Source organism: Chroicocephalus ridibundus, chromosome 3 (assembly GCF_963924245.1).
Source record: "Chroicocephalus ridibundus chromosome 3, bChrRid1.1, whole genome shotgun sequence".
NCBI classification, from domain to species: Eukaryota; Metazoa; Chordata; class Aves; order Charadriiformes; family Laridae; genus Chroicocephalus; species Chroicocephalus ridibundus.
This window is the reverse complement of record NC_086286.1, coordinates 79,606,936-79,632,884: the sequence shown is the minus strand read 5'-3', so window position 1 is coordinate 79,632,884 and position 25,949 is coordinate 79,606,936. Positions and strand designations below refer to the sequence as shown.

Genomic DNA, 25,949 nt, shown 5'->3' with positions numbered 1-25,949 from the left:
GTGCATACTTCAGATACATACATGAAAACTATTTCGGCATATTAAATGTAGAAACTTCACTGCCACTGAGGAGTCTATAAATACTACATTTGTATTATCAGCCCTCTGAGCTGTAATGGCCGGAGTAGGGCATGGAAGCTGAATGGGAAGAGTCAGGAAAAGTCTGTAGTTGTGGGGGTTTTTTTTCCCCACTCTCAGAACAAAATGTGAGGTTACAGATTCTCCAGGAAAATACAATAAAATGCAAAAATCTTCTTGGAACAAAAATGTTCCATTTCCAAAATGTCAAAATGATGTTTTGACATTACCAAAAGCTGTAGTTTCAGTTAAATAGAATTTTACGTTAGAAAGTGACATGCTTTTATGAAGGGTTTTGATTTTGACAAAGTGGGATTTTCCAGCATTGAAGCCATCTGATAAATTCTAACCAGCTCTGACTACTGATATACTGCAGTCAGGTGGGTTTCTAAGTGGAGGAATTAAAATCACCTTTTGAAAAAAATAAGAGATTAACGATGTTCAAAATTATGGGGGAAAAAAAAGAAGATTGTTTGAGGACTCTCTGAAGGTGACATTACTAATACAGCAAGATTTTTACATATTTTGGGGATCTTTGTGGGGAAAAGATTAATTGTTTAAAAGATGTAAGAGTGAAAAATGAACTATACAGGTTTGGTGTTGATGTGAAGTCACATCTGCCTCAACCAGACAGCCGGCTGAGCAGATTTCCATTCTCTACACCATGGTCACAAAGCGATGCAGGTGGGTGTTACCATCCCAGCATCGGCGTGTTTAGGGTTCAGTATATTACATCACTGGAGAGTATACGACTTTTCATTTAACACGCTTGTTCAGCTCTTCCTATTAAAGGTGTTTCAGCGTGCAGACAGGATTTGCTGAAAGCCGGGCAGTCCTGTAGAGATCCGATCCTGCAAACGCATGCAGACAACTTTTTTAATTTGGGGGACAGTTCGCAAGAGTTTACTTGAAGTCTTGTGGGATACGGTTTCTGATATTGTTAAGGATTTTCAGGATTAGGTCTTGAACCATTATCTTTTTGTAGGAGTTCTAGTCTAGTCTAGCAACGTGCATCAAGTTGAATTTAATTCCATGAGGTATTTTTGGTAATATTCTGCTCTGCATTAACAGGGTCGGACAGTATGACATCTTGCATATTATCAGGACCCTGTTTCTCAACGCAGTTGAGGCTAGCTCTAAAATAACCTGCATGACTTACAAACACTTGCTACCAGTCCTTGTCACACACTAAGGGTTTAAATTGTATGGATGTGTCCCTTTGTCATCCTCCTCCGCGAAGGGTGAAAACGAGGGCATACCCGTGCCGCAAATTACCTCCTCAGCCTGAGACCTGTCCTCTCCCGCCTGGCTACGTGGTATATCAGTGAGCACTTTTTGGATTTTTGTAAGAAGCAGAAGAGCATTATTTTTAATCCACTTGAGACTGAAATCCCAGCACATCTGCAGATGTGCTGAAAGCCACAGCGCAATCAGGAACCAATTCTACAGCGTCCGCCCCCGACCTGACGATGGTTGCAAAGCGCAGAGATGTGCTCTGCATTGCCAGCTCCACCTGGGGAACGCTCCCCCTCGGGCTCCCTCGCTTTTTAAAAATGCAAACAAAACCCAAACTAGAAATTCTGCTTTTTCTTAGAGTGCCACAAACTCTATGCCAGACAGAAACGGCTCAGGGAAGGCAGCCGACAGCTGAGCACGCCAGACACCGTGGGAGCCATCCACCCCCTCTTCGGCGTAACGAGAAACATCCTGTCAGAAACACTTTCTGCATTTGAGCTTTTCTTGAATTAATTATCTGTAAACAGTGACGGGTTTATCCTGCTGGGAGCCTGCGATTCCTCATCGGTGTTTATAGATGTGCTGGGTAGGAGAGTCGTGATGGTCAACGCTCATCAGACAGAAAGCACCATGGCATCGGAGCTCCAGCCTCAAGTCTATTAGGGCTGCTCCCTCTAGTGGGAAAAAATACTTTAGCTGCAAACCCCCCTTTTTTTCCTGTTTTCTTGTTTTTCTAAACTTTTTTTTTTTTTTTTTTTAAAGAGAAGAATCAAGTTTTCCAGATAGTGCAAGATACGGGGCAGTTCCCATCAGACAATAGGTGACCAAAAGCCGTGCTTTTCCAGCCCTTGAGCATCGGTGCTGGAGCTGGAGCCCAGTCCCCGCAGGTCAGTGGTTATTTCTCCGGGGCAGACCCGTGGCAAGTGAGGGACTCTTGGTTCATCTTCCAGCAGTCCTCAGCATATGCCGTAGCTGTGTTTGTTTTTGATTTCCCACTTCTGATTACAAAAATAGGACTTACTATAATCATAATAATATTAATGATACAAAATAATTATTGTAATTATATACTTTTTGGCAAATTATTAACACAAAGCATCCCAAAAGACCCCATTGGATTAAAAAAAGGTGACGATGCACAAATGTTAAAAAGACAAAGTCTTTGTTAAAAAAGAGGGAAAAACAATCTGCAAATTAATGCATTTCGGTAAGGCAACATGTTACCTTTAGTTTTCCATCTAGATTTAGGTCAGGTTCTGTTGTTGTTCAAGAAATCGTTAGAACTTGGCTTGCTTGAGCTTATCAATGTGGTAACACAGTTTCAGCGCAGGTCCCAGTTTCAGCCCCAGGTATTTCATGATCATGTCACTTTTCAGCAGCAACAAAGCATTGCCATCAATCTCCTGGTTTCAAAAGAGAGAAAGAGAATCAAAATGTGTTAACCCCCTGCCAGTGCTGTGCCCTGACACATTAAACAAGGTGAATCAGAAACGGCATGCCTTTTAGAGTAGAGCTAGCTGAAATGTCATGCATTTTGAAATGTCATTTAAAAAATTAGAATCTGAGGTATGATAGAAGGAAACTCTAAAGGAGGAGTTAATCATATAGTACTTTTTATTCTTCAAGGAACCGTAAGGTTTGTCTAGGTTTTCAATTATTTTGCAATTAAAACATGGGGATTTTTTCAAAAGATCAGGTTTGCTCTAAGCCCAATCCTGGGAAAAGCCAGTCAACCTTGAGAGAAAGGAATGAGTGATGGAGAGAAGGAGAGGGATGTGGCCTCACGAACTGCGCACCTCTGAATTGCAGTTCCAGCTTTGTCTCTGGCTATCTGCATCTTTCACATATCCTCAGTGCACTTATATCTGGTGACATATATGTACATGTATGTTTCTTTTTCTTAAATTGAATATCGTAGTAACTTGCTTATTTTATTGCATCTATTGGTAAAATTTATTCAGATTTCATGTAACCGCTATGTAAGTGAAGGAAATTACCACCAAGTTGAGTTTTTTTACCCCAGACCTGTTGGCTTGAAAACCTTTTGAAATCACAAAGTGAGCACAAAGTAGCTTGGGTGCGCAGAGAAACGGGCTCTGTCTTACTATGGACCGTAAAACACAGAAGCTTTCAGCTGCGCTCTGCTTCCTTAGATCCTGAGCTCGTCTGGTTTTTCCCAGCTATATTAGTGGATCTGCTAAAAAAATACTACCCCTTCCCACAGTCTCCACCACACTTACATACTCGCACCATCAAAGCTAAAACATAATGAGTGCGACGTGTGTGTGCATAGATACACACGTATACACACATACTAATGCTGTATATATTGTATTCTGGTTTTGATGGTCAGATCTTTCCTCTGTGATCCATTACCTACTAATTAAACAATACTATGGATCCTAATTTGCCCTGATCATTATTATTCCATTCAGTAGGTGATTTAGCTGATGAGCAGTTAAGGTCACTTTCTGATTAACTCAATCAATTAATGCTCTTCATTTTGCAACCCCCACTCTATCTATAATAGAACCTCTCTTCACCTTCCCCCTCTCCTTCCCATTATTTTAAGGAAGCTAACGGAAAGTAAGAATAAGTATTACGTGTAATTAATATTTGCATAAGAAAGAAAAACAAATTCCTGGAACTGTGGTGCCATAGGGTAAAAACACTGCCAAGGGTTTGGTGCAGAGGCAGCTGTTTCTAAATGTTGAGTTCAGCATTTTATTATTTCCTTTATTATTACCGTGTAGGGGTCAAAATTAAACTCCATGACACAAGTATGCCAGAGGGAGCATTCATATCCAATTAAATATCCCATATTAGCCATGTCCCTGTGCAGATTGTTGGCTTGACTTCTCTACAGTATTACTGTGTCAGCCCTTTTAAAAAATAATTTGAAAAAGAAGGATTCTATAGCATGGACCCCAGATCTGCAATAGCCCCACCGGCAGATCTTGAACCTGATGTGGAGCTGGTAAAATTCAGTGCCATCCAGTGCAATTAGCTTGTTTCACATGAGTTGAGATGGGGCCCACTGCAAGTTAGAACATTGTAGATCATTGCTGTGCTCCTGCAAGGGGGTGGTGGCAGCAAACGTATGAGCTGCGAGGTCATGACACAGTGGGTATAAACATACAGCTTCCACCTGCAAGAATGAGTACTACTGTGTTTGTGCCGACTTCTTGCAGCACTTGTTCTGAGGATACTGTTCAAAAAGCAGAGTAGCCCCTAAACAAGCCCCGTGCCATGCAAACAAGAATTGCACCTGGTGTGGATGTCCCTGAGGATGAGGCTTTTAATGAGAAAGATCAAAGTCCCCATCTTCACGGTTGTTTAAGCACTTAATTCTGAGTAAAATTAAAGACTTCAGGATCTCTATCCTGCTTGGGAGATATATGTATATATCCCTACTTTTGTATTCTGTAATCTCGTGAACAGACACCAACCCTGGTCAGGCCACCACCTGCGACAGGAGTGCAGCGACTGGCAGCTCAGTGGGCAGTGCTCAAATACTCAAGATGAAGAAGGTCTAGGGAAAGCTGCGTGCTCACAAGTCTGATGTCTGGCCATAATTAAACTGTCAGACCATAACATTGCTTTAATCCCTTCCAGTTTAAGTTTTCTATCTGCTAATTCCCTGTGTAACTCTTTCCCCTCCTCCGTTTCCCCTCCCTCAGTCTTTCTACCAAGTCTTTCTTGCTGAGAGGGCACTGCGTGAGGTTCTTATGCAGTCCTGCTATGAGGTCCCTACCAGGCCGATAGCTCCTTTGCATGAGGCCAAAAGACCCGTCAGTTATGGGCTAGGCTTTCCTCGGCACGCGTCCCTGCCGAGGGAGCAGGGAACAGCAGAGGGGAGGTAGTAGGCAGTTTCACGGCCTTTGGTGGACAATCTCGGGAGCCCGCTGTGACAGAGCTCCTTGGGTGTCTCCACAAGAAGAAAAGCTTCTGCTCCTGGTGGGAAGAGCAGAGCCAGAGTCATCCTGCGATGCGGATGGCAGCTGTGGAGGATGCGGACTGCACGTCCTTATTGCACCCTGGGAGAGCCGGCTCCAGGGATTGCCCCCAAATGGCTGAATACAGAGGTGGGAAGAGCACTGCCCGCACACAGGATAAACCCCCCCAGCCTCTTCTTCCTGGTGGCCCCACCACCCTCTCCCTCCCCATGTCATAGCTCAGATGAGTTGATTGCCAAAGCAACCATTTGAGGTGATGGCTGAGCCTGGTCAATGACAGTAAGTGCCTCTAAGTAAATTATGCACCTGCTTCATAGAAAGATTGAACATACAGGAAGATATGGCTAAGGTTAATGGACTAATCACTTGTCTCTCACCCCTGGGGTCTTTGTGCTAATCCAGATGAGATTTGAAGGCTGAAAAATTGCAGGGACATATATAACTTGAAGGCGTAATTGAATTGAGTTGTGTGGCAATCTCACCCAGGTTCTCACACCTACAGCATATTTTACAAGGAAACCAATGATAAGTAGAGCCCGTGGGTGCGGGGTGTTCAACAAAGGGTGACAGGGACAGTCTTTAGTGGCAATTTAGCTTGGTCTCTTTGGTCACAGAGCAGCTGTAGTATCGTGGCATGCTCCGGCTGGCCCACAGCTGCCTGGAGCATGTCACTGCCCTGTTGCTAGAGAAAAGCACGCTGTGCCATCCTTTGCTCCAACTGGAAACTAGACTAAACCAGTGCTTTTACACTGTCCGTATTTACAAGATGAACTTTAAATGTTTCTCTCCTTTGGGATGTAGCTGTATGCCTCAGACCATGGCAATTCTCTCTCCCTTGCATGAAGAGTTTTCTCTTGATGCACAGCCCCTTCTGATAGTCTCAAAAACTCATGCTGAAAGCAAATTCTTTTGAATCTAAAGGTGGCTTGTTTATCTGCCTGGTTACCCACAGGGCCAACGTAGCCCATGTTTTCATTATCAGCGTATAAGGCAGATCTGACTTCTCTGCAGAAGGCAAGGAAAGTAGGCTGGCACCTGGCCCGTAACTGCAGATTTGGTCCCAGCACCGCTGTGCCTGCTCTGTTGTTCTCATCCCACCAGCCTGTCTGCAGAATGGCAGAGGGCCTCAATACCTGCCTAGGGTGAGCAGACATCGAGGCCTGTGTTCACCTTCATTTTCATCTGGTCCTTAGCCACCTCCTCTCCTCAGTATCTGGAAACCCTACATCCAGGGTGTAGTTGGACGTCCATCAGTTATCTCCCTCAGCTGTTGTCTGCAGCCCCACACTCCCACCTGTCCCTACTGTCCCACAGAAAAGGAGCGGGACATGGTGATCAAGCCCTCTCTCTTGCTTTGCAACCTGATGGGCTGATCAGGAGTCAGGGCTGGGAAGCTCTTCTCAGGTAGTTAGGTCCAGGCACTAACATCCTAAGCTGTGACCTCCAGTTGAACGCAAGTCACTTTCAGGGTAAAATCCATTTTCATAGCCAGACTGAACTGATCAAGGAAGGATGGAGAAGGAGAAGGGGGCTGAAGATGCTACTACATGCATTGGTGTCAACTCCATATCCAGAGCAGAACAAGAAACTCAAGATCAGATGTGTGTTTATAGTCTTCCCCTTTACTAATTAAGGATAATATAATTTCCACAATTGGAGATTGCCTAGCAAAAGCAACTATCATATTCTCCAGTGAGTCAGCAGGTCTGTTAAATTTGGTTATGTAGTTACATAATACCGAGGGGAAAAAGATTAAAAGCTTGGCTGTTTTGGGTTTCTCCTGCTAAGTACCTAGAGACGCATAAAAAATGCTTTTCAGAGAAGAATCATAGGTATCCTGGGGAAAAATCGTCATTGAGATGAGGCTTTTTTGTGACAATGTGACAATGAAAAATGAACACCAGATCTTCTGTGCTTTCTGTTAGGCTTGGCATAGAAATAATTTACACTGACGTAGTTGGCAACAAATAATGAGCATTTTCTCAAGAAATTGCTAAGACCTCCCCATTGAAGGATAAATAGAATAGAATAGAATAGAATAGAATAGAACAGAACAGAACAGAACAGAACAGAACAGAACAGAAAGAACAGAATAGACCAGAATACAATAGTTGAGTTGGAATGGCCCTACAACAATCATGTAGGCCAACTGCCTGACCAATTCAGGGCTGACCAAAAGTTAAAGCATGTTATTAAGGGCATTGCCCAAACACCTCTTCAGCACTGACAGGCTTGGGGCATCAACCACCTCTCAAGGAAGCCTGTTCCACTGTTTGACCACTCACTCTCTCGGATGATAAGTGAACTTTTCTTCAGCCCAACCCCTCCAGTGGTGCTGAACACCTTGCGGGGTCCTGGATTCAATCTAGCTGAGCACAAACACTACCTATAGAAGCCAAAGGCAACTGAGGGGGCGTGTGCATGTGTGATGTGTACTGGCTGTCTCTTGGGACTGCCCATGCACTTAGCTTAAATTACCCAGAATTGGTAAGGGCAGCCTTCTACATACGTGTTTTCTGAAGAGCTCCACGTGGGGACCTAAAGCGTGAGGGTCTGCATCCTTCACAAACCAAACCACGTCATCCACCGTCCAGGTCAAAGGATTCTTGCTTGATGGCCGAGCCGTGTCTTGTTGTTCTGGTGAAGGACTTGAGGCTATTGGTACAAAAAAGCCCACAACAGCGCATTACAATGGCATGCAGCAGTTTCCTCGGTTTGTGAGTATGCAGTGGTACGGCAGCCTCACTGCAGTGTTGGACGTCGGGTCTGTGTGTGCAAGTATCAGCCTGAGATGGTGGGGTGGGGAGAGAAGGGGACTTGAAGCAGTTTCCAATCTGACTGCTTATTGGGAGACACGATCCCAGCTGGTGAATTGCGTTAAAAACCATGAAACCCCCAGGTTCCTGCTGGGGAAGGAAAAATGTGCCAGCTGCCAGGCTCTTAAACCGAGCTGCCCCTGCTGTCTGATCTGCAAGCAGCGGGGATCTTGGCTGAAGAAGACACCACCCTCCCACCTGGAGAGAAAGCATTTCAGCACCAAACAAAGGAGATTGCCATTGAATGCGAAGCTAGAGGATAAAATCAGGATTTAGCAAATAGTTGTTTTTTTTCTTCACATTCAGACATTCAGACTTATCTTAGAGCTTAAAGGAAGGTTTCTAGTCAATACCCTCCTAATCTTAGGCTCTCACAAAGATGATGGTCCCCAATGAATGCCTATTTGGAAAGCTACTAAAACATGTGAAGATGAACATTGCACATGTGACTTTTTAATGGTATAAGCCCTGGATGATTTAAGGTCACTTCGGCTTGCTGGAGCTTTAAATCAAGTGAATAAAGGCACATTGGAATGAAAGTGCATTTATGTTTTTATTCTTAGTCTCTGCAGAATTATAAATCTCAGCCTCCACATGAATATAATTTGCACCTCCACTTACGCTGCTTCACTGTTACAATAACTATATTATGCTAGGTTACAGGAAAGCTGTTTAAATTTGCTATAGCCACACCAAGCAAACTTTGCATTAGCAGGCGGCAGCACACAGATGTATAAAATGTTATTTGCCCAGACCTGCTCATCTCTTTCCGTTAAGGCCCGGTTTTTAATGCGAGAAGTGCAAATGGTAAGCAAGCAGGCACTACAGAAGACAGAAAAGGAAACAGAAGACAGAAAAGGAAACAGAAGAGTGCAAGTAGAGGGAGACCACAGATACCTAAACTTGAGCCTGGAGAAGCCCCAAGAGGGCAATCGGAGCTGCTGAGGAGAGAAGGGCTGAGCTCTCCGTAGAAATACTGAGCTTATAGAGACAGATGAAATGTATGAAAATCCCCATGCGTGACTCAGAACGTGATCCTAATGTATGTGAACAAATGTAGTGGGCCGGGTTTGTGGCTTATGTAGATTGTCATTCTATTGAATTCAATAGAGCCATGCTGATTTATATTAGCCGAGGATCTGCCCATATATGCCCAATAATGGCTTTATGTGCGTATTGGTCCTATTTTTCTTGCCACCATGCTCATCCTGCAGTATAATGTAATGAGGTATATTTTGCAGTTACGAAGGATCAACTCCGGAAAGCAGCGGTGCTATGAATGTGCAAATCTGGTCGATGGGCTTCATAATGGGATGTGATGTAAATATCATGATAATTACGCTCTCATTTGCTAAGTCACTGTTCTGGATATAAAGGACAAGGAATAGCCGCAGGTCCTCTTAATTAGACAGCGAGGATTGGTGTTCATATGGACTTAGGCAACCCTGGGCTCCGCTCACAGAATAAATGCAATACACAATGGTACAGACACCATCTGGAGCCTTTGGCATGAAATGATGAAGACAAAGAGTGCAAAACGAGCAGGGTAATCTTGGCCAGCCCCTGGATCATCTGTAACATCGAGTAACTTTGTCAGGGGCAAGTGGAAGAACTAAGACTTGTCTTGAAGGCAGAGGGGTGAGTATTTCTCCCCTGCCTGATCTGCCCATGGACAGGGTGCCGGCTGATGTGTGGAGATGCTGTGCACCTCAGGACCTCAAACCAAAGGCAGGGAGAAAACCAGGCTTTCACAAACCAGCTGGAAAATAGAGGGCAGGGAGAGAAAGGTTTTGCCGTGCCCAAAGATTGCAGAAGTTTCTATGCTACTGCCATAATGCGGTTGGGGGAGACGTGCCACTACTGAGGATCACATTTTTTCCCTTCAATTTGTATGAATGTAAGGACAGCCCAGGGAGCTTAGCCTGGGATTCACATCAGGCGCAGAGAGAGCAGCCCCCGGCCCAGTGACTCCTGCCCGCAACCTGCTGCTTCCAGAAATGCCAGGAAAGGGCAAAGGGGAACAGAGAACCCCAGAGAGGTCAGGAGCCTTCAGAGGTATTGGAAATATCTGTAATGAAAGGAAGGGGGATGAGAAGAAAAGGTTAAAATACAGGGGAATTCTATTCACTTCTTTGCAATCTAGCAATCAATAGCATAAATCTGATTTTTTAAAGACAAATATATAAATGACCTTTCTAAAGAGACTGCATGGCTAGAACTGTTCCAGGCACCAGCAGGTGAAGATAACCCTTTCAAATCCCTACCCGAGGTACAATATAATAACATAAACCCAAGAATTATGTGTAGATACTAACTCTTCAAAGGTTGTTTTGTCTTTATTTTTCTACCTAGAGTCAAGTCTTGGACTCTCTGCTGCTTTTTCATGAATTAGGATGTGTTATTTCACTTGTGTGTAAGGGGCTACCTTTTAATGTCGTTAGTAAAACTGGGATACCACCAGGTGCAGACAAATATCTTGAGCACAATTTGTAGCTGGTGAGACTGGCAACAATCTGTTTTTCCATATCTTTTAAAGTGTATTTTCTTGTTTAATTTACTCTGACTTTTTAACATTGTAGTTTACACATTTAAGTGTAATCTCTCTATTTACAAAAGAAAATAAATCATTTCATGTCCACACAAAGGCATGGGGTTTCTTTCAATAGCCTCACTTTGCTGAGAGATTATATTAAGCACAAAAGTGTTTGATGGCAGCAGGGCAAGTACTATACATTTTTTCTTATCTGAAGGTATTCACACTTAACCTAAGAACTAGATAAATGAGGAAGTCTCATGTCTCCTGGGTATCCTATGCCATCCTGTCATCAGAATTAATCAAGATGATAATGAATACTCAGATTACAAAGAGATGGGAGTGCTCACGACCAATAATTATTTTTAGAGATCGTAATCTAGGTCAAATCCAATTTCCTGTTTTTGACAGGTGGCAAAAATTTGTCAAATTAATGGAATGGGATATGGAAATTTGGGTAATCAGAGGGAAGCACTTCCCCCTCCTGCCTGAAGCGGTGTCGGGGAAGAAGAGTGAAGAGGTTCCTCTACAGGGGAAGGTCTCGGGGCATCCCACTCGAGACCACTGCCTGAGCATAAATGGCTGGAGATACCGGGTCAGTGGCCAAAGCCCGGAGAAGCCAATGGAAATAGGCGGCCTGGCTTGGTCTGAGCTCTCAGCCCACACATGCTTTTCTCTGCCCAGCACTCTGGCCTCAGGACCTTCCTGAGAAGGAGGATGGAGAGAGAGAAAGTCAACAGCCAAGAAGCTGCAGTGGCATGACAAGGAAACCCAGTGCTAAAATGGAGTTAAACCTGCGAAAGAAGGAAAGATAAATAACAGACTCCCTAAATATGTTCTTGGCAAACAAACAGCCCAGAGGGAGTACGGTCATTGATAGATAAGAGTGGAAAGGGAGTGACAGATGAACTTTAATATTGCTGCAGGCCTAAATGATTTCTTTGCCTCAGGGGAAGGGGGTGGGAATGAAATTTTAAAAGGTTCTCTCTGATTGCACTGGAGCAGATAATAAGGAGCAGCAGATCTACTGAAACTAAGCAGAAGTAGCAGGCCGTCAAAGGCGCAGAGAAACGGGAAACATTTTAAAAAACAACAAACCTCCCACTATAAACAAGGACTGGAGGAAGGCTTTGTAGAAGACACTTTTCTAAAAGTCTAGGGCACACCAAGCAGGAGAAGAGCAGAAGCATCAGAAAAGCAGGCATTGTGTGGGAGAACACAATTACAGGATATTTATGGGTGCAGGGGGATTTGACAAGCCACAATCAGCAGAGAGCTCTGGAAAGAAGATTGGGCTTAGCATGTCGACTTGCCCTGGCGGGCACTTGCAGGAGATGCCGTGCACCACTTGGCTGGTGGCCTTGGCCCCAAAGCATGGCAGGGCAGAGTCCTCCTCACCCCATGAGCACAACTGTTACTCCTGCTCCCGGCACGACACGTGCCACACGGGGATGCAACATCGTGGTTGCTCCTCCACCTGCTGCAAGAACCCCCCAGCATCCGTCTGCATGAGATGCAGCCATGGGCTGGCATTAAAGATTTATTTGGGCTTTTCTTGATTTGCCGCTCTCTTGCAGGAACAGGGAGGCGGGGGAGAAAATAGGCAGCTCACTGAAAGCATGGAACCTTTCAGGCTGTAAGTATTCTCAAAAACTAACAGGCAGGCTGCGTTTGCCAAAGAATCGGTACCCAGCTCTGAGCCCCACAATGCCATCAGCAGCTCCTTGGCCACTGCCTTGGGGAAGTGCTGGATCTGGCCCCCCCAGGGTGCTTGCAGCACTATTCTGGAAAAAGAGAAACTTCAAACCCTGCGCCCCCAGATGTTTTCAGGAAATAAATGTATTAGCAAGCAGGATTGCCTCTTTAACAAAGGCCCTCAGGTGATAATAATTAACTGCTAATATTGGATAATAAAATCTACATAAAAATAACAAGCTACAGGGCAAGGTTAAGGTTATTATGTTGTGGTTGAACACGCAATTCTTCATATGTAGAATAAAGGCTTTGTTTGTTATGTAAGCAGGCTTGGAAAGGTTTATGATGTCCTTGACTATTCCTTCCCTGATTTAAGAGCTTCAATTTGGCAAATGATGACAGGAAAGTGCATGTTTATCTGTTAGCAGCCCCAACTGGCTTTCTGAAATGAGATTTTTTTTTTTTTTTTTGGTTTGGAATTTTTTAGCATAATCATGGAGAATTAGACACTGAGCTTCTGATCACATTAATGAGAGCTTTGAGGTTTAATCTCATCCATTCCGCTTGAAAGACATGTTCTGCTATGCACTGAGATATGTTTTATGGTTATGGTTTTTTCCATGATATTTGCCCACCATGATAAATAAGGCAAGCTATTTTTCAAAAATATCCATAAATGAAGAGGATTGGTTTGAGGTTTCAGAGAGAAATTCTTCCTCCTTTTAATGAGTCCTGCCCATCTCTGCCTTGTAAGTATGCAAACTGAGGAGGATAAGAACAGAGGCTGGTATGCATCACTTACTCATCTTTGCTCACTTATGATTCAGCAGCATATAAATTATCCCTAGAAAGAGGAGAAACACATGCAGAAGCATCATAGTGAGAGCGCAGATTCCAAAGACCTTTGCAAGAGAGATTTTGCGAAGACAGTAATCAAACTCTAGTGTGGCTGCACTAAGGCAATTGCAGAAAGATGTGTATTTTAAAAGTCTGCGATTTCCAGCAAAAGTGGAAGCAGCATGGTGGGTGAAAGTTTGATAGCTGTGAAGAAATACAGTCTGTAATTTTAAGGAGGAGCAGGCAATGCTTTGTAGAACTCTGCAGTGGGAATTCCAGCATTACAGGGCTGAAGCTATTGCAAATGGAGTAGGAGATGAAACCAGGCTGTGACTAGAAACAGCAGTTTCTTTAATGCTAGAAGTGGTGTCATAATGAATCTGTGGGCACCTTGACTTCGTGGATGTCACTGTGTTCCCCATCACAGCCACTGAAAACTGCCTGGCCATGTCCAAGAGCAAAAGGTCTTCCTCTGCCTCAGAGGACCCAGGTCCTGCCATGGGCTGCTGGAGTCTCCAGAAGGCAGCTGAGTGAATCAGAGTAAATATGATGGATGGTGGTGGTACAAACATGCACTAGCCATTTGTGCTGCCGTACATGGTGGAGCATAGGGGTTTGCTATTCCTCCTGTTGGAAGGAGCTTGACAGCAAATCTGTCTCCATATGGGTTTGCATGTACCTTTATGGTAGACCCTAACCTACAATGGATGATACCAGGAGTAATAAATTGTTAATAATTGTAAATAAGCAATATCAACAAACCAATAACCATTTTCATGATGATCGCTGTGTAACTACCAGTTTCAGGAAGCCTTTACTGTTGAGCTCTCCTAATGAACCAGAGGTCCCAGAGGAGCTAGTCTTCACAAATGTCAAATGCTTGTCATGTCAAAAATACTAAGCAGTTTGGGGATGAGTCCTGCTACCCTCAAGTATCATATGTAGCAGCTCAAAGTCACTTGTAACTGCTTCAAAGACACCCAAATGTCATGGGTGCCTAGTAGAAAAGCAAACTCTTCTTCTTTGTTCCTCAAAGTGCCTTAATATGTTTCAAGCTAGAGAGATATAGGAACCTGCAAAGCCTACCGCATGGCCATTCTATGACAATTCTGTTGGTTCAGCTCTGAAAAAAAAGACGCATCATCTTTTAGGCTTTCATTTTGTCAAGACTGCAAGTTTTGTGGGAAGTCATAAGAGAGGTGGAGCTGTCTCCTGAAGCTTAGCTTCCTGCCTAAGGACCGTGCTGAGTTTTCACAGGACATTGGCTGAGGCTGGGAAACAGTGATATTCACAGTCAGAAACATGAAGGGAAAGTAATGCAGTTGAACAAGCATAAGGAGCTCTGATTTTAAGCTTCAGTCCCTTGAACGTAGATTCAAACCCCTGATACCACGGCTTTTTATCCACACAACACATTTTTAAGCACGGTAACTCTACCACAGTATTTTGTGGATGCTGAAAATGCACAAAGTATTCAATAAGCCACTGGGTGATTCAGGAAAGAAAAATCTATGAAGGGTTACTAAATATGAATCCACTACTTCTGGTTCAGGAAGCCCTTGAGCCAAAAAATTTCCGAAGGAGGAAAGGGTAGTGGGGAAGCATCACCATCTCTGCACTTATCTCTTTCCTGGGGGCGTGCTGCTGTCTCCTGCTGGAGACAGGATGCACAGCTAGACAGACCTTTGCTCTGAACTGCCCTGACCCTTCCTATGTGCTACAAAGAGATAATGACTGATCTCAAGCAGAATGATAAAGATTTTCAAAGCAAGCAAGTAACAACACCGATAAATCTTGGCTCCTCGCCATTGACAACTAAAAAGCTTGACGAAAGGGTCCCAGTTCTGCTGGGAGGCTCTAGGGAAGCAGTGGGAGAGGGGAAAATGAATCCTGTACACAGTAAACCTCTTGTCCTCCCAGCACCTGATTGTGCTGGCCTGAGAGGCACAGAACAAGATCTGAAAGAAAGGGCTTTTCATGTCCTTTTCTTTGTAACTGAGGCCCCCAGTTCTTAGTGACAACCTTTTACAAGTTGTTTGCAGTAGTGCATTTCTATACTATCCACTTTGCTTTGAGTAAAGTTGACTCTGTAAGTAAAGAAAAAATAATGATGAGAATCGAATGCTTATCTGTGCTCTGTGTAATAGAGTAACACAGGGATAAACCAGGGAAACAGATGTGCCAAAATAATGGTAAAGCGAGTGATGGTTTTGAGTAGGTATTGAACATTTAGGAAGGCAAAATTAGATAAACAAAGAAATGCAAGGATAAATACTAGTAATACGTATTTTGCAAGAATAATGTTTAAAATATTAAATCGTGAAGGTTCAGAAACAAGAAATAATACAGACGTTGGGGAGGTGACGGATGTGAAGGAATTTTGCAAAGATCTGCAGCTACTGGAAAGAGGCTCTGGGGTGGCTACCAGGCAAGAATATGCAGAATCACTTGCAGTTTCCAGGGAAATGCAAGGGCAGAAAGAGAGTGTAATGAGCTAAGGGTAGACAAAGGGACTAGGGGAACCAGCAAGGCTTCTGCAAATATATCAAGATTTTTAAAAAAATAATATTAGAGTGACAGTAGATTCCATTAATAAATGAGTAAGGGAAAGAAATTAATGACTTAAAAATGGCTGAGACACTCAACTCCTTTGTTAGATCTATCTTCAAGATGAAAAATGCATAAATGAAGTTTGAATAATTAGTAAGGGGTGAAGACACTGTTCGAATCACAACTGATAAAGACCTCTTAATGGAGAACTTGGAAAACGCAAACAAAGACAAAGTTAACGGAAGTTCAGGGAATTAGCTAACCCATTTGATGAAGCCAGGTCATATCTAGAGAAAAAAAATCATGGCTAATAGGGAACACAGGTAATAGGCAGAGCGACCGACCCAGCAAACCTAAATCCTAGCAGGGTAACTGCACAAAAATACAAAAAAAGGGGAGAAGAAGGGTTGTTGATTGCAGTGGTTCCCATGGCATCCCTTGAATTTGCAGACAAATTCTGTGTGATTTTGCTCCCTGAAGGATAAAAGACCCTTGAGCAGTGAGCTGGGTGATTTCTAAAAATATACGTTTTGCTGGGCAGTCTTTTTCAAGCAAAATCTGGCTTGGTTCATGATTAAAGGGGCAGGAAGGGCCACACAGCTCGGAAGCAAAACCTTTTGCTAAAATGCTTTGAGGCAGGCACTAATATTTGGTTTTGCTCTGCCTTGTATCTTGTACACAGCCGGTGTCACACAAATAACAGGTACCTGCCTGCAGGCAGTATCAATCTTTGGGAGGAATGCCTTATATATTAATATTTATATCTGTAAGTCAATAATAACAGTTGTGATTGCCACACGATTATACATAATACAGATGTTTACATAATTAATAACAGCATTAGAAAACATTCACCTTTTTACTTAATGATCAACAGATTGATTTTGTGTTTACATAGGTTTTTATTCCTCTTTCTAAATGGAAGCGTGAGTGGTCTGGATGGATGTCAACCCAGACGCACCTCACTAATTTTCCTGGGAATTTGGGAGTGAGCGAAGACGCCAGCATGGCACCAGCATAGCAACACACATTGCTAAATGGAAGATGTTATATTACCACTTCTGTTTCCTTCAAGATAGGTCCCATTCCTCGTTGGGCTGGAGGTCTGATGCCGCAGGCCAGTAGATGAGGAACCCCCTGAAGATATCTGGGCAGGACGATGGCTACAGGAGGAAGAGGAGCCTCCAGCAGGACGTCCATCTGCAGGACTCTGCCGCACAGCGTACACGGAGCCCATGCAACTGAAGGCAGAATCAGCAGGATCCACGCTGTACCGCTTCATGTTCGCAGGATCAACCAGGTAGTCCTCAGGTATGACCGTTTCTGCTCAGGAAGCCAAGACACAAAAGAAACATCAGAACGAATTTTTAATTCAGCCCCTGAAAAAATATTTTGGCCAAAATTCCCTTTTTTTGGCAAAAAGTTTAACTCCATTTCCAACTTTCTGTACAGACAGCTGGCTGCAAGAGGGATCCTTGCTGAGAATTAATAAATAATGAAGAGAAGCACAACCACCCAGAAGTCAGTAGAATCGCAACAGGGAAACTGTGGCTTGATGTGACTCATCCATGTCAGCTTACGGCAATATTCTCTGTAAAGTCCTGGGCCACTGACTGGTGGGTCCCATTTGCTTCGTGGTGTTCCCTGAATACCATGGAGAGCGAGGGATTGTGCAGCTACTGTCTGCTCTGTCTTTAAAAAACATGAAATTTGAAAGGAAGAAGGCAGAGAAGGACAACAGGACAAGCAGTTTGTTGGGTTTGTAATGCTTGCCAGCCAGTAGGAGGGAGCAAAGGTAATAAACCAAAGCATTCTGGCTGTAATTAATCAGAAAATATCCTCAGCTGCAGACATCCATCAGGCCTGGTATCCAGCAAGGAGAAGAGGCTTGATGGCTGATAAGCACGCCCAAGGTTTATCCCAGGAAGAGATGTGTGAGTGAGTCACCCAGACCTGGCTCGGGTTCAGACATGTGTGCTGGCGTCACGGACGACTGCAAATCATTGCTGTGGTTCCTCTCCTCTGTGTTGCATTTTGCACACCGTGTAGGAGCTAATTTCAGACTCCTCCCAATAAACCAAATTTTGCACTTACAGACCTAATTTAGGGAATTGTATTCCCCTTTGCTTGGAGGTCTAACGCACGAGGCAAGTCTAGCCCCAGGTTTCACAGTACACAGACTTTTTGCCAGTTCCCCTCAGACATAGGTCCAGGTCCATCTTGCTTTGCTGTCTGGACTGAGACCTCCATGTCTGTGTCATTGTCCTCCTCTGGCTAGCTCCAGTCTCCTCCCAACAGGCCTCAAGGTTGAGCCTGCATATACTAGTGTTTTCCTTTTAATTTTAATTTTTACTCTTTTCCTTTGAAAAAAAAAATACGAAAAAACAAAAATCCTTGGCAGCCGCGTACAGTAGTTGATGTTAAACAAACATGTTTTAGTTTGACAACTCAAATACTCAAGAGTTGTGCCATGCCAGCATCCTGGCTCATGTGTCAAGCCACAGCACAGATTTTTGTTACATGAGAGCCTGATTTTTCATTTTCTTGTTGCTGTCTTTTAAGACTTTGTCCCATTCTGGGCCAAGGCTGGACTCACCATAAGGCAAACATCAAATCTGAAGAACAGCTGTAAATTTGAAGTTTCCTCACTTTTGGGCACTTGCCTTTGCAACTGCAAGTAACTTTCTTTTAGCAAGGCTTTTTTCCCTTAGATAATTTGGATCCTTACTGCATGCATTCAGGTATCCTGCTGCTTTCTGCCAGGGATTTCTGAGCTTGATTCTCACACAAATACAGATAGGGTGTAATTCAATTGAATTCAACGGAGTTCAACTAATGTAACACTAGCATAAGAGACATGGGAATCAGACACTCTGAACCTTTCTCCCTAACCTCCAACAGATGCCAAAATTGTATAGCAATTGAGCTAAATACCTTGCTTTTCAGACTCCTCCCAATAAACCAATGAAAATCCAATCAAGCCTCCTCATTCAAAGGAATTTAATTACTGTGTAGAACACTTGCAATAAAAGCCTCTTACGCATAAAGAAGACAGCTCTTTCTGCAGCATCCTGCCTGCACTGCATGGAATAATTATGCCTCTTGTGAATCATTACCTCTTTATTCCAGGAAAAGAATGTTCTTTTAATATGATTACAATATGAAGAAGACACACGCTATCAAAACAACAAACAGCACATTAAAAGAGCCCTGCTAAATAAATGATATACAGCTTTTATTACTATGGATATAAATGACTCCAAAATTTGTCAGCAGACACCAGGGATTTTTTGACTGATGTCAGATTCTTTCAGTAATCTGTGTGAAATAAGACATGTGAGGGTGAAATCTCCCCATGAAGACATGCATGAGTTGTGTACGAGACTGTGATGAGAAGCCAGACATCATCAGTTCCGTTCTTGACCCTGCATAAGACTCTTTTCTTGATCTACATCAAGTTATTCCACAGGTCTCTGCTTTGGGCTCCAAAATGGGTGTAGTGATGCCTACTGCCACGGACCAAGCAGGAGCCTCCATTCATTACTGTTTGGAACATGCCCCAGTGGAAGGTGCTCTGGGATTGTGAACAGTCATATCCATGTCTTCATTGGACGGGGGGAGCAGGGATCTTCTCAAGCAGCCAAGTTTCTAAGCAAGCCTTTTCGGAGCTCCTGATCCTCAAGTTCATATAAGCAGTCAGCAGATTACAAGAGCAACTCATCAGAGTCACCTCCTCCTGACCGAAAGAAGCTCATGATGACATGTAGGTCACAGTTAGATTAAGAAAAAGGAGACTATGCATTCAAGTATGTGTGGTTACAGGTTTTAAATCACAGAGTTTTAAAAGGTGCTGGTCAACTTCTGTGCTCCCTACTGAGTGCAGGCTGCTGTGTAAAACTGCACTGGCTGATGCACCTTGAGCAACCATGTCTTCATGAGCCCATGCCCTGCAACGGTCTGGCCACCTTCAGGAGAGACCCAGATATGGGAGGGAAGAGGTAGGCAGGCAGGCCTGGGGGGCTTTCAGGGCACAGAGAGACATTAGTCTCTTGAGGGGGGGACAGAGTCCCCACGGCCACTTCAGAGCAGGAGAAGACATTTTTATTTCCCTCCCAGGAGCTGAAGATGACCGGTGACAGTCCCTATGGGTTCACCAAGGGTCAGTCACACATGACCAACCTGATTGCCTTTTATCGTAAAGCAACTGGATTTGTGGGCAAAGGGAGAGCAGTGGATTCCATTTGCCTTGACTTTAGCAAGGCTTTCAACACCGCCTCTTGCGTCCAAGTTAGAACATTACAGTTGGGTTCAGTGAGCAACTGGTTGGGTCATCCAGCTTAGTGCATGATGGTTAATGGGTTGTCTGGAGGCCAGTAAAAAGTGGGGTACTGCAGTGGTCTATCCTGGCATCCAGGTTTGGTCTCTGTGATACCAGACAGACATGGACAAATGGGTGATTTCAGTGGAGGGCCATCAAGATGCCCAGGGCTTGGAGTGCTTGCCCTGCAAGGAGAGGCTGGAGGAATGGGGCTTGTTCAGCCTGGGGGAGAGGCAGCTTGAGGGTAGGAACCTAACAGCAGGAACCTAATCCACAGGACCCATGTGGAGGTCACCAAGAAGATGGAACCAGGCTATTCACAGTGATGCGTAGCAGGACAACAAGAGACAACAAGCAAAAATTGAAATGAAACTTCAGACTGGATGTAAGGAGAAACCTTTTCCCCACGAGGACAGTGGGGCAGTGGCAGAGGCTGCTCAGAGAGACTGTGCAGGCTCTGGAACTGGAGGTTTTCCAGACTCAATAGGACAAAGCCCTGAACAACCTGGTCTGATCAAGTAGCTCAGTCTGCTGTGGGCAAGAGATTGGATCAGAAACCTCCTGGGTCTCCCTTCCTACCTGAATTGTCCTCTGATCCTATGACTGATGTCGTCTCCATTCCAAGAAGCAGCTGCGGGTGTGTGTGGGGGGGGAACCATGCAAGGACTCAGGTGAAGGGTCTATGGCCCCTTACAGTGGCACAGGAGGCAGCAGAAGGGACAGGCTCCACTGTCCAAAAACTACAAAAGACTGTGGAAGCTCTTTGTGCTCATATTTCTCCAGACCCTTGTTAGCTTGTACCACAGAGAAACCGCATGAGCTGGGGCTCCACCGATGATGTATATGAAAATATTTGCATTTTGTAATCTCCCATAAGGCCTTGTAAAGTGTACGGCTTTCACAGCTACTAATCCCACTTTGGCCAATTAGGGAAAAACATGTTTTCTAAGACAATAGAATAAAGCATAACTCTCTATTGAGGTTTAAAATGCAACAGTTTCATACATCTGTAGCTTAGCCCTTCTGTATTCTGTCACACTTCTGTATTTTATTTTCTAGGTAGTCAGCAGAAGGGCACACACTAGTGAGAAATTAGTACACAATGTTTTAAGGCAGGATTTATGAGAAAGCTGCCTTAAGCACAGTAGTCTCTGTTACAACTATTCACCACCCTGAGATGCTCAAGCCATTTTGGCATAGTTTTCCTTTCCATGAATGGTTCACAGGCAAATGTATTGAAAAGACTAAGGCTGTTACATCCAGCACACCTTAAAATGCAGCAAATGAGAAGAGAAAAAAACCCAACCAACTGCTTTTTGAATTTAAAAATGCACATTTCTTTAGCTGAGTATCTTTAAAGTAGCAGCTTGTATGGTTCCTCGCCAAATTCCTGAAGATGGGTCAGCTGTGAGTTAAAACAGCACAAGAACCTGCAGCTCACATGCCAGCTCTCTGGAGTGACCTTGGTCAGGTTATCCATCATCTCTGGAATGCAGTTCTCCATTATGATGAAGAAAAATACTTGTTTTGTCACTCATCTCTGTAACATGTCAAGTCCTTTGCCTCAGCAATATCTGTATGCCACTATAGCGTGCCACATGGATTTATACTGCATGTGTGAATGCAGAACACATTCAGTGGACCTTTGGTAGCATCTGGGAATAGAGACACTCCAGAAAGACAAAAAAAATTATGCCTCCCATTGTTCATTAGGAAAGCAAATGAAAATCAATTTCAAGCCGGAAATGAAGAGTGTATACCCGGGGAAGATGATCTTTAGCTGATGTTTTCCTGAGCAGATCTAATCTCTCACTACTTCTTCTTGATCATTAAAAAACCCAAACAAACTTATTCTGCTAAAATCTCTCCTACAGGTAAAAGCTCTTTCTGCACTCCAGAGACATGCTCTAGTCTGCCTTCTCTGCTCTCCTCCCAGGCCAAACGCACTTTGTGCCTCTTTCCTCATCTGCTGCTGCTCCCACATCACTTGTCGTGTTACATCCCTCTCTCCCTTTACCTGTCTCAGGCTCCCTTCCCTTACACCCCTCACCTGCTCCTCCCTCCATTCTTCCCCAGCCTCTCTTCCTACTGCTACTTCCATCGTATTTCCACCATCTCAACCTTGCTCTAACGCTGCTTTCCCACACCAGCAGCATCACCTTTTTCCCATTTTGCCAGCTATTTTTCTGTATCCCTTTTCTGGTTTTCCTCCTCCCGCTCTTCTGACCTGCGTAGCCATTTCTTCCCCAGGCTGTTCCCCTTCCATCTGTCTCACACTTTCATTCCTCCAACTTTCCCTTTCCTGACACCCCCATTCCTTTCGCTGGGTTCATCCCCAGATTGACGCTTGGACAGCAGAGCCTGAGGTCAGGGCAGTGAACTGGAACCAGGGTCCCCATTCCCAGTTAACAGGCCACGTCCCGCGCAGCCGTGGAGCGTGCACCAATGGAAACCCACACCCCAGCCTCTGAGCACGCTGGACACTGATCCCCAAACCAGGGAGGTCCTCTTTTACACACCAGTAGCTTCCTAGGACAACTGCCCTTCCTTCTAGGCCAATACTTTTGTGTTATTTCATAACCTTTCACTCCACCACCTGCAATGTCAATCATATGTATTTGCTCTAATTAAATTCCCCATTAACTTATTTTCCTCACGGTCAATATAGATTTCTTTCTTTCTTTTCTCTGCCCCCACTCTTCCTTTTTTCTGTTGTCTCCTATTCCTCATACCGTTTAGTGATGGGCTTTGCCCTCTGACCCTTCCCTGTACCTTTTTAAGTGCTACCATATATTTTCTATAATGGGTTGACCAGATGTGAACTCCATATTTTAAGCAGCATGATATCATAGCTTCCTCAGACCTCTCCTCTCCCCCAGCCAGGGCCAACCTTTTCTCATCTCCCAGTCATTTTGAGAGGAGCCAGCCACAGTGTCAAAGTCCTATCAAGAGACTCCTTGTACGGTTTTATCTTCGCCTGTAGTTTATAGTTCCTGAGCTTGGCTCCAGCTCCGCACACAAGGATGGCATTTGCCCTATCTGGGAGCCAGTGCAGGGAGCAGAAGGGGACAGTTTTAAGCAGCTGTGGAAGTTAGAAACCCTGCATCTCAGCCTTCATGGAAGGAAAAATAGAAGTGGGGAAACACAAAAAGCAAATACAGAAATGCACAAGGAAATACTTAGGGGAGTTTAACCATCAGTTTGATCTAGTGCAAGCCAGAGAGGGAGAGAGCAGAGAGATCTAAACAGTATTTAAGAGTGTAAAAGATATGCCTTTGTTCTGAACTGCTATCTTCTGTTTTAACATCAGCTCTTAAAAGATTAAAAAATAACTTTTTCTGTGTCTGCCAAACAGCCTCATACATTTCTGTCCAGTCAGAAACAGACCACGGACCTTATCTTCCTTGTGGCTTGAGCCTGCATGCGTATATCTAAAGATAAGAGCTTCCTATGATGGATTAAGACTTTCCAGCTCTGCCTACTGTGATTTACTCTGGGATTACAGCACCAGCCCATTCCTTTTAGCTCCATTGCCCGTCCAGACATGCTGCACAATGAAAATATGATGTCACCCCTTAGCAGGCGTTTCTAGACTGTGTCAACACCACTCTCTGGTGCATGCATCCACATCCAGCATGGCTGGGCAAGGACCAGACCTTTTCCACAGCAGCCTGTGGCGGCCATGGTTTGACTGGACAAGGAGCGCGTTACAGGGAGCGACATCTGGTTCGTGGCAGAGGAGACGAGCTGCTCGCTGCTCACCAAGGCAGAGTGGCATGGAGACGTGTCCCCGAGGAGCCACAGCATCTCTGAGGCTGCTGCAGAGAGGCAACGAGCGAGCAGGCAGCCCAGGGCATCCGCCGACAGCGGTTCAGGGCTGTCATGCCTGCATTTTTCTGTCTCCGGGTAAACTTTTGCATGGGTTATAGGAACACACAATTGCATCCACGGGGGAGAAAAAGCGGGGGGGTACTAGTCAGTCAGAACAAGAAAATGTAAATAAGCCTTATACACTTGTGAATGTAGATATTATGAACACTGAAAGCATGGTCACACTGTGGAGATAAAACCTGCAGTGAATTCTCCAGGGTTTAGTCTGAGGTTTTACTGCACCATGTATCATTTCGCTGTGTCCTAGCTGTTAAAAAATATTTTGTGGTAACTGAAATACCAAATCCCCCAAGGAGAAGCTGCCAGTCAGTTAACATCAAGAATCTAAGTTTTTTAGAGAATTTTCCAAAACCCAATGTTGTCCTGATTGCAAGGACTTCGGCATAGGCAATTTTTTTTTCATTATTTAAACGACTTCCCTTGAGTGTTTGCAGCCCAGACAACAGCCACATTGTGTTTAATGCAGTAGAACCAGGGAATGAAACCGGCTGGGAACAGATCAACACGGTTTTATTGTCCAAACTGAGTAAAAAGGTAGAGTAAATTCACAAGCTAGCTGCTGACAAATTTATTAGATTTAATAATAAAAGGTGCTCATGTGTATAAATAACCCATTGAGGATTTTTTTTTTAAGCACTTGGGGATGATTGAGTAAATATCTTGTGTTGCGATGGAGAGGTTTTAGTCCTATCTTACAGCACAGACAAATTGCTTAGGCACTGCATACCCATGAGTGAAAGCAAAGGGATTTCAATGATATAGGCATCCGACCTTTAGAAAAAGTCTTCCTTTGGTCTCTTCCTCCTGATTTCAGACCTGCTCCTCCATTCTCTTCCCTTCTCCTTTACCTTTCAGTTGCACCAAAATGTACATCATGAAAAGATTTATCAGGGTTGTATAGTTTTGTGTCTTAGCACAGCAATAGCTCCACACTGGCAGAGGGGGATGGGAGAGGCTGCGATCGATCTTTTCTGTCTCCAGCTTCTAGCAGTACCTAGAGGGGCTTTTCTTTCCAGGTAGTTCATAACGTGCTCTGTATGCTTATAAATCAGCATTGATAAAAGTCACAAAAAGCTGTATATAGAATAGACTAGGTGAAAATGACTGTGTTATCTGAAAATTTCACGGTGTTATATACTGGGGATTCTCTGCAGCTGAAGTACTTAGTGCATTTCGGTTCTGCTACCACCACGATGAATCTCCCTGAATTATATTGGTTAGTACTGGCTTAAAATATTTAACAGCAACTTTTTGTGTGAAAAACAAATAATCTGTGACACAAGAGGTGAGATGTCTAGAGCAAAGTACAGTAACTGCAAAATAAGCTGCGTTGGCCCATTAATAACTCATAATCTCCTCCAGAAATTAGGTAGAGCACATATAAATCACGAGCCTGTGCATGTGTTTGTACGTGGGTATAAAACTTTTTATAAAATCCTTGCTTCATTTCTCCCTGTCCAGTGCTGCAGCTCAGCTGGACTTTCTGATATTTCTTCTGTGGATTCTTCTGCCATATAAATACAAGATAGCTGGGCCCCAGAGCCTTAGTTCACTTTAACAAATCCTTTCTTTTCCCGCCTTCTCTGCTGCTGCTTTTGATGTCCCTGGCCGATCTCAGTCCCAGCAGCAAGGAACTCACAAATTCCCCTCTCTTAGGTCTTTTTATCCTCTCCTCTCCCCATAATCCCACAGAACCAGTTTCCCTTCACACCGGCGTCCTGCACCGTGTCATGCCACTGGGAAGCTGGGACCCCATCCCAGGACTCACCCCCAGCATTACTACATTTTCCTTAACTTTGGTTTCTCTGCAAGCCACTGCTGCCTTTTTCTTTAAATCACTTCTGTGACCTTACTTCTTCCATGAAGAAACCCACCATAAAGCGCCTGATTCCCCAAATCTCCATTTGCAGCTTATTTTCATCAAGAGGTGGGGATGTATTTCTCTTGCCCAGCTGCTGGTGGTGCAAGTCCTGGCCTTGCACCCCTACCTTTCTCATTGCTGCCTGCGGCCAGCACCATCCCAGCACAAACACCAAACT

General features: G+C 44.2%; 1 protein-coding gene across 1 annotated transcript in view; it reads right to left on the bottom strand.

Annotated features, from left to right (window-relative positions):
• Nucleotides 1-2,591: 2,591 nt before the first annotated feature.
• SCML4 (Scm polycomb group protein like 4) overlaps nt 2,592-25,949 on the bottom strand; it is a 70,100-nt gene continuing 46,742 nt past the window's right edge. The window contains exons 6-8 of the mRNA XM_063331106.1: nt 16,758-17,027; nt 7,780-7,925; nt 2,592-2,717 (exon numbers count right to left, since the gene is read on the bottom strand). Of these exons, the coding sequence (XP_063187176.1) occupies nt 2,592-2,717; nt 7,780-7,925; nt 16,758-17,027 (542 nt within the window). The remainder of the gene's footprint in view (nt 2,718-7,779; nt 7,926-16,757; nt 17,028-25,949) is intronic.